The following is an 18,410-nucleotide window of genomic DNA, read 5'->3' on the forward strand; positions in this document are numbered from 1 at the left end:
GTTAGTGTGGAATGTCTGTGAGGGAGAATTAATCTGGCACTAGTCAGGAGTTCTCTCTCTGTGTGGAAAAGAGTGATTGTCAGTTTGTTATTTTTATGATTTGAGTAGCCACAGCCTAGGGCTATATCATCTGAACTGCAAAGCATCCTACTGCCCAGTAGGCACTGCTTGCCTGTCACAGAGTTCTGTAGAATTCTAAAGTCTCCCAGTTTGGTAGTTTACAAATATTCTGCCAGGGTTATATATTTAATTCTACCTCAGCATCAGTAATTGATTATTTTGCCAACCATCTGCTGCCAACTGATTTGCCTTTTAATCAGATCTAATCAATATTATTTTTATCCCCCTTCCTTGCCTTTTGTTATCCAATAAATATTTCTTTGGTTTTTGAATTTTAAAACTGTCTGGTGCCTATTTTTAGAGTGCTGTCAGGATTTCTGTATGTGTGCCTGAGGGACTGAGGGAAGGTGACTGGGGAAAAATTTAGAGTGGCCACCCTCCCAAGATGACCCTGACCAGTTCCTCACAGTTGGCATAGTGGCTGCTTCATGTACTTTGAATACAAGCCTTCATACTTCTGCTTTTTAACTGTAAATTAATTTTTGTTGTTATTATTCTTATATAGTTCTATGTTACAACACATTACATTGAAGAGGTTCTTTAATGTCACTTTGAAATATAGTTTTATTTCTTTACCTGTATGCATCCCAGATATCCCTGGTGGGCAGCTACATGTACTGCACTGTTACCCTCCTGATCAACTTCATCCAAAGAAATCCCTTGTTCTTGCATAAATTGAAGAAGCCACAGAAGGATTTTCTCCTACACAGAAGAGATAATTTTGTTGAGAAATGAACTAGAGATGTTTGTTAAATACATTGATAAATATATACACATGTGTGAAAATAAAAGATCACATGGAAGCTACATCATGGAACTTACCATAGTATCCTTTTGAATATTTATAGGTCTACTAACTTACATATACTAAAATCATCTTGAGGTATAGGAAGAGCTCCAATATTTCTCTTATCATGATTTCCATAAAAATACATGTGTGATATAATTAGAAAGAAATTGCAACAGAAAAAAATGGCTGAAATATCCATTCTTAACGGTGACTTGGTGACCATATGAACAACTTATTATTGCTGGTTAGCCTTTTAATATGTTAAAACATCTTCATTAAACTGTATGCTAATTTTGCTATTCATCTATGTAGAGGCATCTGTCTCTCTCTCTATATATGAACTGATAACTTCCATTTCAATATATCTGAGGAACTGTGTGTGTACATGAAAGCTTATCTTTTATAATAAAAAACCTTTTATCTTGGCAAATCTGAGCAACCTGATTAGTTGGGACTGAATGGGACTGCACTGCATCAACCTTTGGCCCGTCAAAGTATCAGTCAAGAGTCAAAATGAATATTTTATCGAGAATATTGTTTTTATTTCAAATGATTCCAGTGGTATTACCAAAATTTTTCTTTCAACAGCTAAATAAATTGAACTCAGTATTTATATGGCAGAATAAGAAACAGAATCAAATTAAAAGCACTATAAGATTTTAAACAAAAGGGAGGACTTGTGTTGCCAGATTGGCAGACATTTATTTATTTATTATTTATTTATTTAGAATTTATATCCCGCCCTTCCCACGAGTGGCTCAGGGCGGCTTCCAATAATAGATCCGACATAAAATTAAACAATATTTAAACATGTAAAGGATCAAACATTTAAAACAGGTAAAACAGATAAAACCTTAAAATTAATAAATATTCCAAATATATATAAAAAGAGATCTGGCAAGTGCATTAAATTTCAAGCTAGGTATAGGCTAGCTGGAAGAGGGTCGTCTTACAGGCCCTGCGGAACTGGACAAGGTCCTGCGGGGCCCTCACCTCTTCCGGCAGCTGATTCCACCATGTAGGGGCCATAACAGAGAAAGCCCTTTCTCTGGTGGATTTCAAGCGGGCTTCTTTCGGCCCAGGGACAGTAAGGAGATTTTGTGTTCCCGACCTCAGTACTCTCTGGGGAACATGAGGGGAAAGACGATCCTTCAGGTAGACAGGTCCCAAGCCATATAGGGCTTTAAAGGTGATAACCAGCATTATAAATCATGCTCACTGTTCTGGGCAAAAGAATGTATTATTCTGAAGAATAAGAGACTATTAATTTTAGAAGGTTTGGATTTACCAAGTGGGTGGCATTCGTATTTGTGGTATCAAAACTCATCCATGAAGAATGTATTTAATATACATGAAATCAGAAAATCTATTTACTCAACATAGAATTGGATAAAGCCTCAAATATACAGAAAGATCCCAAAATGGTTATCACCATTAAAAGCAATAATACAACAGAAGCTGTTAAATTTTGAAGAAATTCTCACGTATGAAAACCTACTGAATGCTGCAGATAATTTAAAAAGAGAGGAAGAAACAAAATTAGATTGCTGGATGAAACTACAAATAAAATCTAAATATATGAAGGACAAAGGGATTGGCTTTGCAAAACAAGATAATGAGTTTGACTAAATTATAACAGGAACAGATGAAAAACTTATTAAAATATATAATTTTCTGTTGACAGTGAAGATGTAAGATGAAGTAGTTAAAAATAATATGATCAAATGGTCACAAGATATTGGATACAGTATTGATCTAGATTCTTGGGGAAATTATGGAAAAATAATATCAAGATTAAGAGATCAGTCACTTAAAAAAATTATATATGATGTTTTACAGATGGTACATTACACCGGACAGACTTGCGAAGATCTATTCAAATGTTTCTAATAAATATTGGAAATGTCAGAAAATGAAAGGATCATTTTATCATATGTGGTGGTATTGTGACTTAGCAAAAGTTTACTGGAAACAGATACACAACTGTCTTCAAAAGATCTTAAAGGTCAATTTACAGCACAAACCAGAAATGTATCTTTTGAATATTTGTCAGAACTCGTTACCCAAACCAACAATTAAGTTTTTGGTTTAAGCAGTAACAGCAGCAAGGATAGTGTATGCAAGATGGAAATTATAAGAGCCTAAGCAAGAAGAATATATTCAAAAGCTCCTAGAAACAGCAGAAATGGGCATACTTTCTATCAAATTAAAAGATGGTAATATACAAGAAAATAAAAAGACCTGACAACCATTTTATGATTGGTTAAGTATTACATGAAAAATAAGGTGTGAAACAAATTTCCCACAATCTTTATAATCATGGAGATAATAATGTTAATGTATATAAGATGCAATATGATCGGACATATGTATCCTAGATAAGAGGTTAACAGGATGTACTGTGATAGTGGCAACTTGTAAAATGTAATTTTAAGACATATAAAAATGTGAACTATAAAGGAGTATTAATAAAATGTTTGGATGATATAAGAGATTAATTGAAAGAGTAAATATAAATATTAATGTTATAAAGATTATGAAATAATAGTAAATGTTATTTGATAAAATGAAAGGAAAATGGAAATGGAAAAGATATGTGTTCTCCCCCTCCAATCCTGTTTTCGTCCTTCCCCTTATGTTCCCCTTTCCCCGACCCGTAACTGAAATTTAATAAAAAAAATTTTACAATGCAAACTATCAATCAAGAGTACTTGCATGCCATTGATGGCATCCGGTCCTCTCTCCCACCCAAGTGGCTGTTGCTACCCAGCAAAGCTGGTTCTGTCAGTGAAAGGCAAACAACCTTAGTTGCTGCAATTACTGGCTCTCCCGACTCTCCCATTGGCTGAGCAACCTGTTGCATTGATTCATAGAGGAGAGAGAGAAAACCTTCCTTCGATTGGCTGAAAAATAGAGGAGAAGGGAAACAGTTAGAGAAAGGCTTCCCTTGATTGGCTGAGGACTCCTCCCTATCCTCCTCAGGAAGGGAAAAAATGATGACCTGGGCAAACAGACCAGATACAGAGAGAGAGAGGGAGCGAAAGCGAGAGACAGACAGATTGAAGTCCTGTGCTTAAGACCAGCAACATTGTCAGAGAGAGACTGTTGGTCTGAAAGATATCACTATAGGCCTCTGAGGCAGAACTCACTGGTGCCAGTCTTGACTATGGCTGCAAGTTCCAGGCTTAGGAAATTTCTGGAGTTTCTGTGGTGGAGTTTGAGTTAGGACTTCAGAGTGGGGTTTGCCAGAGCCAGGTTCTTGCTGTGGAAGCTGACTGGGTGACTTTGGACTAGTCACAGACTTTCAGCCTAAGCTACCTCACAGGATTGTTGTGCAGCTCAAAGGGAGAAAGGAAGGGGGGACTTGCTTAGAGCCTCTTTCTCGAGCCCATTGTATTTTTCTTCACAATAGGCCTTATTCCTAGTACCTTGAATAAAACTTAGTTGGTCTTAAAGATGCCAATGAACTCAAATTTTGTTTTACTGCTTCAGACCAATACAGCTACCTACCTAGATTTGTTTATAAGGCAGATACTGATTTCACAAACCAAACACAGTTCTCTTAAGTCTGCTGTAGCATTTGCATTGATCAGGGAACTTCTCAGGAAAAAGAAAACTTTCTTCCTTAGAATTAGCTGGCTGTTTGCTAGTAGTCTGAATTCATTCAGACATTTGGATGCATCTTATAGTATGTATATAAAAGCCCTGTGGAATTGGCCCAATCCAGCTCTCTCATTGGCTGTGGTGTGTACTGCATCAGTGATTGGCCTGTGAACTGCTACTCAAGTTTCGTTGTATGCAATTGGTTGAGCCCACTCCTCTGCTACTGGAAATGCTTGATGTCTCCTCTTTAGATTGTGAAATTAGCAGTAAGGAGACTTAGATAGGGCGAATTAGGAGCTAGGATCTTCACCAATTATACAAAGGTCTGATTCTTAGAGAAGAAAACACTCCAGATCAAATATATTTTACAATGTTTACTAGAAAGTATGTATACAAAGTACAAACACAAGTGATAAATAATAATAATAATAATAATAATAATAATAATAATAATAATAACAGCAACAACAACAACAACAACAACTTTTTATTTGTATCCCGCCCTCCCCACAAGCAGGCTCAGGGCGGCTCACAACATGTGAATACAGTATACAATAAAACCATGTGCAATCAATTATAAATTCATATACAATTTCAATATAAAATCATCCTTAAAATAATTAAAATTACATTAAACTTAAGATTATGGTGCTATAATTAAGATCTTTCATAAAATCCAGTGATTAAAACATAAAACATAGAACATATCCAACAGGGCTTTCTTGGCTCGGTTTATGTGAAGGCTATTTTAAAGAGGTGGGTCTTACAGGCCCTGCGGAATTGATCTAAGCATCGCAGGGCCCATACCTCCTCCGGGAGTTGGTTCCACAGTAGGGGGGCCGCTACAGAGAAGGTCCGATCCCGGGTGGACTTCAATCTGGCCTCCTTTGGCCCAGGGATATTCAGCTGGTTTTTTCCAGCTGACCTCAGCGCTCTCTGGGGTTCATGCGAGGAGAGACGGTCCCTCAAGTAGACAGGTCCTCGGCCATATAGGGCTTTAAAGGTAATAACCAGCACCTTGTAACGAACTCGGTATGCCACCGGCAGCCAGTGCAGTCCGCGTAGCCCCGGCTGTATGTGCTCCCATCTTGGGAGCCCCAACAGCAGCCTAGCCGCTGCGTTCTGCACCAGCTGCAGCCGCCGAGTTCGGCACAGGGGCAGCCCCATGTAGAGGGCGTTACAGTAGTCCAGTCTCGAGGTGACCGTAGCATGGATCACCGTTGCTAGGTCCTGGCGCCCAAGGAAGGGGGCCAACTGCTTCGCCCGTCGAAGATGAAAAAACGCGGACTTGGCAGTGGCCGCTATCTGTGCCTCCATTGATAATGAAGGCTCCAGAAGAACTCCCAAGCTCCTGACTCTATGGGCCGCTTTCAGCGGTACACCGTCAAAAGCCGGAAGGGGGATTTCCCCCCCCCCAGGGCACCACGGCCCAAGCAAAGGACCTCTGTCTTCGTTGGATTCAACTTCAACCCACTCAGCCTGAGCCAACCTGCCATGGCCTGCAATGCTAAGACCAGGTTCTCTGGGACGCAGCCAGGCCGGCCATCCATTAGCAAATAGAGCTGGGTGTCGTCTGCATATTGGTGACACCCGAGCCCAAACCTCCGGGCTATCTGGGCAAGGGGGCGCATGTAGATGTTAAATAACATTGGGGAGAGAACTGCACCCTGTGGCACCCCACACACTAGTGGGTGCCTCTGGGACAGCTCTCCCCCAATTGCCACCCTTTGTCCCCGCCCATCAAGGAAGGAGGAAAGCCACTGTAAGGCCGACCCCCTAATCCCTGTGTCGGCAAGCCGGCAGGCCAGTAGCTGATGGTCGACCGTGTCGAACGTGGCCGACAGATCTAACAACATCAGCACCGCCACGCCGCCTCGATCCAGATGCCACTGGAGGTCATCCACCAAGGCGACCAGCACTGTCTCCGTCCCATGGCCTGGACGGAAGCCGGACTGATGGGAGTCTAAGGCAGAAGTGTCATCCAGAAATCTCTGTAACTGTGCCGCCACTGCCCTCTCAATAACTTTACCTAAAAATGGTAGATTTAAGACCGGTCGGTAATTTGCCAATTCGGCCGGGTCTGCTGTACTTTTTTTCAAGAGAGGGCGGACCATGGCCTCTTTCAAAGATGTTGGAAATTGCCCTTCCAAGAGGGATCTATTTATGATATCCCGTATAGGATATCTTAGCTCCCTCTGACAAGATTTAATCAGCCAGGAGGGGCATGGGTCAAGGTCACAAGTTGTAGGGCACACAGTAGAGAGAATTCCGTCGACTTCCCCTAAGCTAAGTGCGTCGAAGTGATCCAAACTAAAATCAGAAGACAGGCACGGAGCCTTGGGTTCCAATACTGTATCCAACGTGACGGGAAAGTCTTGGCGGAGCAACAAGATTTTGTCTGCAAAAAATTTTGCAAAAGCCTCACAGCCTATTTCCAATTCTTTTACATTTGGTCTGCCCTGAGGCAGAGTAGTCAGATTTTCAATTATCTTAAATAATTGTGCCGGGCGCGAATTTGCAGACGCAATCCTGGTCACAAAGTATTCCTTCTTTGCGGCCTTGACTGCCATCTCATAAGACTTCATAAACGTTCTATAGGATGTTCTCGTTGCTTCATCACGAGTAAAACACACAATCAAGGACTAAGAAGGGACTATCAATAGGGAATTAGAGGGTTTGGTTGAAATGGGTGATACTATCTGTCCTGGAGTGCAGATGTCCGTGCACTGAAGAGAAGTGGAGGAGAGAACGTGCCTGACCAGCATGACATGCTCTGGAGACCAAATTACGAAGAGTAACCGGGGGTACAGACTGTATATGGCACCTTACAAAATGGACAATGTGCTGGGATTTGGACCCAGTTTTTATAGGGTTTGGTGGAGTGGAGCCCCTCCTGCAACTAAGGGGCTTGATGGCCCAGTGATGGGCTTATACCAGTCATGGGCTTATACCAGTCACCTGAATGGATTTCCAAGTGGATACAATAGAGTGTGTCAGCACAGCAGTCCAGGTGGGTTAACAATAGGTCAGAGTGAGTTTTAATATTTTAATTAATTTTGGATGACACCCTGAGGAAGAGTAAACTTAGAAGATAAAGGATTTATATAGTGCCAGACATTGCCACAGCAGTAGAGAATGAGGATAGTTGAATTAGGCTGATGAGTCAGGAAGGTGGTGGCTCAATCAGAAAGCCAGAGGTTAAAGACAGAAACAATTGTCTTATCCGGTTGAACTCATAGTGTTATCACTCAGTTGGGAGGGAGAGAGCAGCCAACACAGGAAACATGCCTATATTGCAATCAGAGCCAAGTCTCAGCATGTTCTCTGTTGTGTCACAGAGGGTGTTCCAGTTGGCCTGTTTTCTGATCATTCTCCATTTTGTTCCTCTGGCTTTGTGGTCACCTGTGCTCAAGTGGGGTACCCTCTGGGGATAGGCAATGCTTCTGGCCATACCCCTCTCCTGCCTGTTGTTACCTACCAACTCTCTGAAAAATTTCAAAGAGAAAGCAGATGGCGGAGAGACAGTGAAGAGACAGGGAATGAAGATGGTGATGCAACTAGGCCTGGCTCCACCAGGGTATTTCTTCAGAGACCATAGTGGCTGCCTCTTTCCTATCACTCCTTCCCTTCACTCCTCCCCTCAGCCTTGGTCCAGGACACATAAGGATTTGGCCACTGGGGAAGCTGCTAGGCAGTGGCTGCTGCTGGGCAATCAAGCTTGGTTCTGTCAGTAAAGGGAGAGGCCTCAGCTGAATATAATGCCATAGAGCCCAACCTCAAAAGCAGTTATTTTCCCCAGGAGAAGAGAGAGATATTGTCTGGAGTTCAGTTGTGATACCAGGAGATCTTCAAGTTCCACCTGGAGGCTGGCTAACCTAGGTCTGGCTCTTGCTACTGTTCACCAGAAGCCCCCTTATGATAGCCATTGTAGCATTAGCACTTCAGAGCAGGGTCTGCCAGACCCAGGTTCTTGCTGTGGACACTGACTGGGTGATTTCACACCAGTCACAGAATTTCAGCCTAACCTGCCTCACAGGGATGTTGTGCATATACCAAGGGTGAGGGGGAGTGAATACCTTCACTTGGGTGGGTGGGGGCACTCACTCAGATCCTCTTTCTAGAGCCTGTTACATGTTTCCTCACAATAGGTCTTATTCCTAGTAGGCACATAAAGCACTAAAGGCAGCCTTCAAATGCTATTGCTAATAGAGTACCACTGATGACAATAAATATTTCCTATTTTTTCTTGGTGAGCAGCAAAAGGTGGATGCTTAAGTTCACTGCAAGTAGTCATGCAAGAACTGAGCTTCTTATCAGCTTTCTTGCATCTTCATTCAGCCAGAGGACAACTCCTAATTTGACTGACCCAGTCTAGCAACTTTGACCTATGCAACAAGTAACTTCATGGGAACTCTATGTAATACACTCTATGAGGTGCCACCCTTGAAGACAACTTGGAAATTCTGTCTGGTATACAACACTTCAGTTTGATTATTGGAATATGCATATAATGTCATGGGTGCTGGGGACCCTTCAGAGGAAGTTGAGTCTGATGAGGAAACTGTGCCCCTGCCACCTGCACCAGTGCCCCTGCCTCCTGCTGGAGAAGATCCCAGCCCCCCTGCCTCGCCCTCTCGGGTGGCTCGTGTGCGTGACCGCCTCCGGCAGGACCTCAGGGATCGGAGGAGGGCGGCACGCTCACAAGCAAGACGCTCCCTGAGCCCTGAGTTCTGAGAGGATTCTGGCCCTTCTAAGAGCAAGGATGCTTGAGTGGTAACAGGATCCTGGCTGCCTCCCTGAGCCAGCAATTAGCCCAAACGGGCAACAGCCAGCAGAGGGCTATATAGCTGTGGGCTTTGGGAGGAAGCTTTGTGGAAGCAACTAGTCATCTCCCTGACATTCTAGCATCCACTCCGGCTTGACTTTGGTTCCTGACTCCCTGACTTTGGCTTTGGACTTCTGGACTCCCTGACCTCGGCTTCTGGACCTCAGACCTGCGATACTTCTACAGTGATTCGGATTTGGCGCCTCGGACCCTCCTGCTTACTGGCTACAGACCTCGGACTGCCTCTGGACTTTGCCTGACCCGGCCCCAGCCGTGACAGATTGCTTCCACCGACAAACACCCACTCCACAGGATGGATGCTGAAGCAAGTGAAACCACAGAACTACTGGCTGCGCTCCAAGCCCAGGTACAGCAGCTAACACAGGCAGTAGTGCACTTGCAGCAACAACCTGCGGCCAGTGCTCCAGCCAAGTGCCCAGTTCCCCCACCTGACAGATTTGGGGGTGCCGTGGAAGAATTTCCTGCCTTCCTAGCACAGTGTCGGCTGTACTTTGAACTGAGAGCACGGGACTTCCTCAATGACAAAACCAAGGTGTGTTTCGTCATCAGTCTGTTAAAGGGGCAGGCGGCCAAATGGGCCACACCCTTACTGGTCGCGTCCTCTCCCCTACTGACTGATTACCAGGGGTTTGAGGCCCACCTGTCTGCTGCTTTCTCAAACCCAGTCCAAGCAGCCACAGCCAACCGGAAGATCAGGGCACTGAAACAAGGCAACTCCTCGGTGGCTCAATATGCCACTGAATTCAAGCTCCTGACCCAGGACTTGGCGTGGAATGAGGCTGCCCAGATGGACCAGTTTACTGAGGGGTTGGCAGAGGAGGTCCTGGATGAACTGGCCAGGGTGGAGCAGCCACCCACGCTCCAAGAACTTATCACCCTCTGCCTCCGCATCGATGGCCGCCTGGAAAGTCGCCGCCAAGCCAAGACCAGAGGGCGCCAGCTCCCTGCGCCGTGCTACCTGGCTCCTCGCCCGTCCCCAGCTAGTACCAGCACCAAGGATGAGCCTATGCAGCTTGGAGCTGCTCGACCCCGCCTGACCCCAGAGGAAAAGACCAGACGCCGCACGCAGAATCTGTGCCTCTACTGCGGCACGGCAGGCCACTATGCCTCTGGCTGCCCTGCTAAGCATCGGATACCTGGACCTTCGCTGCCACCGCCGCCAAAAGGGCAGCCCCAGGCGTAAGTGGACCCCCCAGCCTGGGGCGACTAGCTGGGTCCTCCGAACAGCGGGCTGATACCCCAGGGCCATTCCTGCTACCAGTCAAACTCCGTCTGCCTGACGAACGCTGGCTGTTCGTGTATGCCATGCTGGACTCGGGAGCGGCCCACTGTTTTATAGATGCCGCCTTTGTGAAGCAGCACCAGATCCCTGTGCAGCCAAAAGGGATTCCGTCGCTGGTGGAGGCTATTGACGGGCGCCTCCTCCGTTCTGGCCCCGTCACCCAGGAGACCTGTCCCATCACCTTCCACGTCCAGCAGCACCAAGAACAGCTGCGGTTTGATGTCGCCCGCATGCCTCGCTTCCCGCTGATTCTAGGCCTTTCCTGGCTGAAGCTGCACAACCCCATCGTGGACTGGGCCCAGCAGGAACTACGCTTCCGAGACCCATGCCCCCATCTGACTCCTCCCACCACTCTAGCAGCTGGCATCCCGAGTGGTGGTCCTCAGCTCCCTCAGAAGTATGTGGACTTTGCTGATGTCTTCGAAGAGACAGGAGCTGATCAGCTTCCCCCTCACCGGCCCTACGACTGTGCCATTGATTTGGTACCTGGGGCACCACTCCCGGTGGGGCGTCTGTACCCAATGTCGGAGCCGGAGTTGGCAGCTCTGCGAGACTTCCTGGACAAGAACCTGAAACGCGGATTCATCCGACCCTCAACCTCTCCCCTATCTGCTCCAGTGCTCTTCGTGAAGAAGAAAAGTGGGGAGCTCCGGCTGTGCAATGACTACCGGGCCCTGAACAAGATCACCATCCGCGACCGGTACCCTCTACCACTGATCCCTGAACTCTTGGATCGCCTAAAGGGGGCCCAAATCTACACCAAGCTGGACCTCCGTGGAGCGTACAATTTGGTGCGCATACGGCCCGGAGACGAATGGAAGACCGCGTTTGGGACCCGATACGGGCAGTACGAGCACCTGGTAATGCCCTTCGGACTGACCAATGCCCCCGCTGTCTTCCAGAGGTTCATGAATGACATATTCCGGGACCTGCTCGACCGCTTCGCGATCATATACCTGGATGACATCCTAATTTACTCCCGCAATCCTGCCCAGCACGCCGAGCATGTCCGCCAGGTCCTGCAACGCCTACGAGCCCATGGTCTCTACGCCAAGCTGGAGAAGTGCGACTTCGACCTGCGCTCCGTCGAGTTCCTTGGGCACATCGTGTCACCGCAGGGGATCCTCATGGACCCGAAAAAAGTAGAAGCGGTCCTGACCTGGCAGGCTCCTCAGAATCGCAAAGACCTGCAGCGGTTCCTCGGTTTTGCCAACTACTATCGGCAATTCATCCCAGCCTACGCATCCCTGACCACACCCCTGACTCAACTACTCCGCCCCAAAGAACCCTTCCACTGGTCCCCAGAGGCCGATAACGCCTTCTCCACCCTGAAGACTCGCTTTGCCACTGGGCCACTCCTGAGATACCCCGACCCCCAGCTTCCCTTTACGGTGGAAGCTGATGCCTCCAACGTGGCCCTGGGAGCAGTGCTGTCCCAGCGCGAGGAGCCGTCCCAGCCACTACAGCCCTGCGCCTATTACTCGCGGCAGCTCACTGCTGCAGAGAGGAACTATACCATCTGGGAGAGGGAGTTGCTCGCGATCAAGGCGGCGTTTGAGGTTTGGCGACATTACCTCGAAGGGGCTCGCCACCCTGTTCAAGTGCTCACCGATCACCGGAACTTGGAACACCTCCAGACCACCCGCCGTCTCAACCAGCGCCAGATCCGGTGGTCCCTATTCTTCTCTCGCTTCGACTTCCGGATCTCCTACATCCCCCATACCCAGAACCGGAAAGCAGACGCGCTCTCCCGGAAACCGGAATACGCCCCTGCCTCAACTGAGACCGCGCCCGCTGCTCCAATCCTGCCGCCCTCAGTATTTGCAGCCACCTCCACTTCACCAGCACTCGTGGAGGACATTCGGGCTAGCCAGGCCAATGATCCCTGGGTCCAGCAACACCTCCAGGCTCTCCAAGATGACCCAACAGGGGAGTTCACGACTCGAGGCGGCCTCTTGCTACACCGCGAACGCCTCTATGTGCCGCCTGGGCCCTTGCGGGCAGAAGTGCTACGCCTGACCCACGACTCGTTACCCGCCGGGCACTTTGGACAGCATAAGACCACCCACTTGCTGACAAGGGAATTCTGGTGGCCACGAGTTCGCGCTGATGTTGCCCGCTATGTCAGCTCCTGTGACGTCTGCCGACGGGCCAAAGACATCCCAGCCAAACCCTCAGGGTTGCTGCAGCCCTTGCCCACATCTTCAGGACCCTGGGATACCATCTCGATGGACTTCATCACGGAACTTCCACGCTCCAAGGGTCAGACTTGTATCTGGGTGGTCGTCGACCTATTTACCAAGATGGCCCACTTTGTTCCGTGCCCGAAACTCCCCACAGCTCAGGAGACGGCCCAGCTTTACCTGCAACACATCTTTCGTCTGCATGGACTCCCAGCCCATCTGATCTCCGATCGGGGCCCTCAGTTCTCCTCTCGGTTCTGGCAAGCCCTCCATTCCAGCCTGGGTACTCGAGTGCACCTGTCCTCGGCCTACCACCCACAGACAGATGGCCAGACAGAGCGCACCAATGCCACGCTAGAGCAATATCTCCGCTGTTACACCTGTTACCAGCAGGATGACTGGACCACTCTATTGCCCCTAGCGGAGTTTGCATACAACAACGCGGTCCATTCATCCACCCAAATGACCCCGTTTGCTGCAACCTACGGGTACCACCCTCGGTTCTTCCCAGCGATCCTACCACCCACGAATGTCCCCGCCGTCGATGCCTACCTGCAAGAACTCCGTGCCAGCCAAGACTTGCTCCGAGAGCAGCTACAGCAAGCCAAGGAGGCATATAAACGGGCTGCGGACCGAAAGAGGCAAGAAGGCCCTCCAGTGCAGCCGGGGGATCAGGTGTGGCTCTCAACTCGCTACCTGCGCCGGCCTGGTCGGTCTCACAAGCTGGATGCACGGTTCATTGGACCCTACCCCGTCGTTGAACAAATAAACCCCGTCGCCTTCAGGCTCCAGTTGCCACCCCACCTCCGCATTCACCCCGTGTTTCATCGCTCCCTCCTTGTTCCGGCTGCACCCCCTGACCCAGCTCGGACTCCTTCCCCACCACCGCCACCACCAGTGTTGGTGGATGACGAGGAAGAATATGAGGTGCGCCAGATCCTGGACTCCCGGTACCATCGTGGAGGCCTCCAGTACCTGGTGGACTGGGAGGGATACGGCCCAGAAGACCGGTCTTGGGAGCCCGAGGACAATCTTCATGCCCTGGACTTGGTGCACCAGTTCCACAACGACCACCCCGACCTTCCAGGTCCCTCGACGGAGGGGGGCCATGGGGGGGGGATAGTGTCATGGGTGCTGGGGACCCTTCAGAGGAAGTTGAGTCTGATGAGGAAACTGTGCCCCTGCCACCTGCACCAGTGCCCCTGCCTCCTGCTGGAGAAGATCCCAGCCCCCCTGCCTCGCCCTCTCGGGTGGCTCGTGTGCGTGACCGCCTCCGGCAGGACCTCAGGGATCGGAGGAGGGCGGCACGCTCACAAGCAAGACGCTCCCTGAGCCCTGAGTTCTGAGAGGATTCTGGCCCTTCTAAGAGCAAGGATGCTTGAGTGGTAACAGGATCCTGGCTGCCTCCCTGAGCCAGCAATTAGCCCAAACGGGCAACAGCCAGCAGAGGGCTATATAGCTGTGGGCTTTGGGAGGAAGCTTTGTGGAAGCAACTAGTCATCTCCCTGACATTCTAGCATCCACTCCGGCTTGACTTTGGTTCCTGACTCCCTGACTTTGGCTTTGGACTTCTGGACTCCCTGACCTCGGCTTCTGGACCTCAGACCTGCGATACTTCTACAGTGATTCGGATTTGGCGCCTCGGACCCTCCTGCTTACTGGCTACAGACCTCGGACTGCCTCTGGACTTTGCCTGACCCGGCCCCAGCCGTGACATATAACACCTTCTCCCATAGGAACCTACCTATTTACTCTGGTCATCTTTAGAGGCTCTGCTTCAGTTGTTCCCACCATCCAAGGTTAGTGGCGGATGACCTGAGAAAACTCCTTCATTAATAGAACTTGCATTTCTGAAGAATCACCTCTCCTAATATGCTCTACTGTAGTGCTTACACTAATATGCTGCCCTACAAATGCCCTAACAGATGTCCAAACCCCAGTCAGGAAGGTTCCCATGCTCCTATCATTTTGCAAAATGTGACAAACAGAATTGTTTAGCAGGGCATTTATAAAGTTAATAAAGTTGTAATTGATGTCTGTGGAATTTTATGTAGCTTTCACTGTGCACATTTGACTGTTGTTATTGCATTGGAGAGCCAGAGTACTGTAGTGGTTAGAGTGTTAGACTAGAATCTGGCAGTTCAAATCCCACCTCTACCATGAAAACCTGCTAAGTGACTTTGGACCGGTCACATACTCTCAGCCTAACTTTACTTTACAGGACTGTTGCAAGCAGAAAAAAAAATGGAGAACCATGTCAGCTGCTGTGGGTCCCCATTGTGGAGAAAGGTGGGGTTTAGATGAAGTAAATAAATGAAAAATTGTTCTCTAATTTTGTAATTTTATTAGTGCTTACTGTCTGTGTTTTCAATGCATTTCTATCCAATCTTGTAATCTTTTTTATTGTCTATATTATACTATGTTATGTAATTTTGTTGGTTTTATATAGTGGCTTGGATCCCACAAACCACCAGGGGAATGAGCTATTGGTCTTGGATGGATCTATCCCAGCTTCCCCTCCTGCCAGCAGAAAGAACTTATAGGCTTGGATCTTTCCTACTTTTCCTTTCCATCAGCAAAGAGAAATGATGGTCTGAGATCTACCCATTAATAAAGTAACAGTGGAGCTGGAGTTGCCTAAACTGTTTAGTAAAATCCACCCTGCTTTCCATTGCAGCCTTCTTCGGAAAGATCTGGGGGCTACGAGCTGGCACCCCCACCCTCTGGAGCCCAACCCTATTCAAGTGAAGGGTCAGAGTCACCATGAGGTCCAGGAGGTGTTGGATGCCAAAGAGAAGAGGGGGGTACTATACTACTTAGTCCGTTGGAAATACTTTCCCCCTAGCTGTGATGAATGGGTAAAATCCTCTGACCTTAGGGCCCCCCTCCTTCTCAAAAGATTTTACCTACTGCACCCAGACAAACCCTGGGCAAGAGCTTGGGGGGGGGGGGCAGTATGTCAAGCAATGTTTTATTCTTCTATGACTGTCTATGTTTATCTGAATATAACTGCCATGCTTTAAAATGTTACTAACCCTGAACCAAGCTAAGGCACTAGCTGGCGCCTCTTTCGCTTTTACTAACAAATGCAGGAATTTGTTCTTTGAAGATAAAGCCTCCAGGAACATGTTCCCAGGCCAGGCCTGGGCTCAGGAAGAATAACCGCAGGGAGATAAAGAAAGTACTGTGTGACTTTTCACACGTGAATACAGGACTGTTTAGTAATTGTAGCTTTGTTGATAGAACCTTTGATGTGCCACCTTTAAGTATGCATTCTATTGCTACTCTGTATCAGTTCCAATATTTGGCTCAATAAAACCATACTTTGTTTCAACTCAAGGGCTGGTTACTTTGAGATCTGCTTGCTTGACACCTTTCCCTTCTATCTGGAGCCCTTTCAAATCCGGGAAAAAATTATTGCCCAAATTGTGCCATTCACATATACTAAGAGCTGCATGCAGCTGGATGGCTGTATTGGCAATGGGAAAGAGAACAAGCTCATCTTTTCTGCCCCTTTCATGAGTTCAATTCCATGCAAGGAAGAGAAAGAAAGGAAACATTTTGTATTCCTCCAGATTAAAGTAAGCACATCACTCAGTGCTGGTAATAAACTTTTCCAGAGTCAGAAAGAGCTCCAGGGAGGAGGAAAAACTGGGCAAGATCTATGATCCTTGTGCCTGGATCCAGCCCATTATACTGTTCTAACTCCATTATTTTTAATGGTAATCCACCTTGACTCTCAAGACCCTGGCAGTTCAATGATCAGCGACTGTCCATTCCAAGAATAGCTATTTATTGATACATGGCAGGTCAGAGCAAGACAGTCCTCGCAAAAATTGGCTTTGGCAGGCTTTCATCCTTCTCTTATAGCCCTAGGCCAAACCGTTACACATTCAAAGAAAAGTGGAAAGCAAGCAGCCCCTCACCCCAATATTTTCCCAGGCCCCTTGCACATAATCAGGCAAGAGCGACCTTGGTAACTCTTGAGATTAAGCAGAAAGGAATGTTGTAACTGTTACAAAGAGATAGTAGTAAGCGAAGCAGAGACACTGGAAAGTGAAAGTAGTTCAAGATAATAATGGCAAGAGTCTTCTTGACATAAGCAAGAAATGCAACGAACCTATCAATGAAGCAAGGAAGTAAATGAATGAATACATTTGTGGGAGAGGACCTTTATGGCTCTGGCAACATGGTGGCTGCCTCAGCATTTTCTGCTTTTGACCACTCAGCAAACCAGCACTAATGCCTGGAAGTCTGAGGCCTGTTTTTATGTTTTCTCCCACCCTCAGTTATTCATTTGTGTCAAAAGAAAAACTACTTTAGTTACTTTGCCTTACGTTGTGTGTAAGAAACATAGTTAAGACTGACATTACTATAATAGTAAAATTAGAAGTAGCAATTGTTATAGGAAAAATTATGCACAAATGTTTTATATATCTATAATCTGTGATTTTTGAATGAATTGCTAATAAAATATCCAAATTCTAAATATCACAAGTTTTTTCTCTGACCTATTAGGCTAGAGATCTGTTTTGGATTCTGATTGTTTGACCAATGAATAGGAGTCACTTTTCACTACAAACAGGATTTACTGCCTAGCAAACCACACATTCTGGCTTGTTCTACATATCTTCCTGGTCTCACACTTGGTAATAACACATTTGGCTAATTTTTCTGTTTTCAGTTCAAGGGTATTCTGAAGACAGGCTTGGAACTGAGCAGGGAAAGATTTTCTCAAGAATAAAGCATCCTGTGCAAAGCTGACATCAATGGACCTATTCTTTGGCTGTTTTTTGCCTTCTCCATCGTAGGAAGTATTTACTGAAAAAATAGATACCATGTGTGCCAAGTCCTGTAGGAAATAATTGTGTGCTGAATCCATTCAGAAACACTTCTTCCTTATAAAAATATTTCCTTTGTATTGCAGCCAAATCTAGTGTTTATATGAGCTATCTTTTGCATGAGTAACTTTTAAATACATTTTAAAGAGTCTTAGAAATATTTGTGTGTAAAATTGCTCAGTGTTTGTTTTTCTAGCTCCCAAGAGTTAAAAGCATGTTGGATGAAAAGTAACTTGTCTAGGAGAATTAAGAAAGCTTCTAACAATGAACACAACACGTTCATTCTAAAAACTTCTGTTTTGATGGCTATGAACAAAAATGGCTTCTAGTTTGGACATATTAAAATAACCCCCCTTATACAGCATTATACAATAATTTAAAATGAAACTGTACCTGCCCATAGCATCCTGCATAGTGAATAAGGCTTGGGTGATCTTTTGAACAACTAAGTTCTGCAATGGCTTCTGTTTCACTCACCATCCACCGCACACACTCCAGCTGACCATTCTAATGAGAAGAAAAACAAGCTGTGAGCAACTTAAAATGTTTGTAGATTTATATTTAACATTAAATAAACATCACTCAAATCTTTTCCAGACTCAGGGCTTTTTCTGAACAGGAACACATAGGGACACAGTTCCGGCTGGTTTGGCATTGGAGTGTGTGGCCTAATATGCAGATGAGTTCTTGCTAGGCTTTTTCTACAAAACAGCCCTGTGTGAAATAATGGTGACATCAGGAGGTG

General features: G+C 46.7%; 1 protein-coding gene across 2 annotated transcripts in view; it reads right to left on the minus strand.

Annotated features, from left to right (window-relative positions):
• Positions 1-18,410, minus strand: part of SNCAIP (synuclein alpha interacting protein) — a 108,714-nt gene that overhangs the window by 47,340 nt on the left and 42,964 nt on the right. For both annotated transcript variants that reach the window (XM_060235547.1, XM_060235546.1), the window contains exons 5-6: positions 18,059-18,172; positions 697-822 (exon numbers count right to left, since the gene is read on the minus strand). In XM_060235547.1, the coding sequence (XP_060091530.1) occupies positions 697-822; positions 18,059-18,172 (240 nt within the window). The remainder of the gene's footprint in view (positions 1-696; positions 823-18,058; positions 18,173-18,410) is intronic.

Source organism: Heteronotia binoei, chromosome 4 (assembly GCF_032191835.1).
Source record: "Heteronotia binoei isolate CCM8104 ecotype False Entrance Well chromosome 4, APGP_CSIRO_Hbin_v1, whole genome shotgun sequence".
In the NCBI taxonomy this organism is placed as follows: domain Eukaryota; kingdom Metazoa; phylum Chordata; class Lepidosauria; order Squamata; family Gekkonidae; genus Heteronotia; species Heteronotia binoei.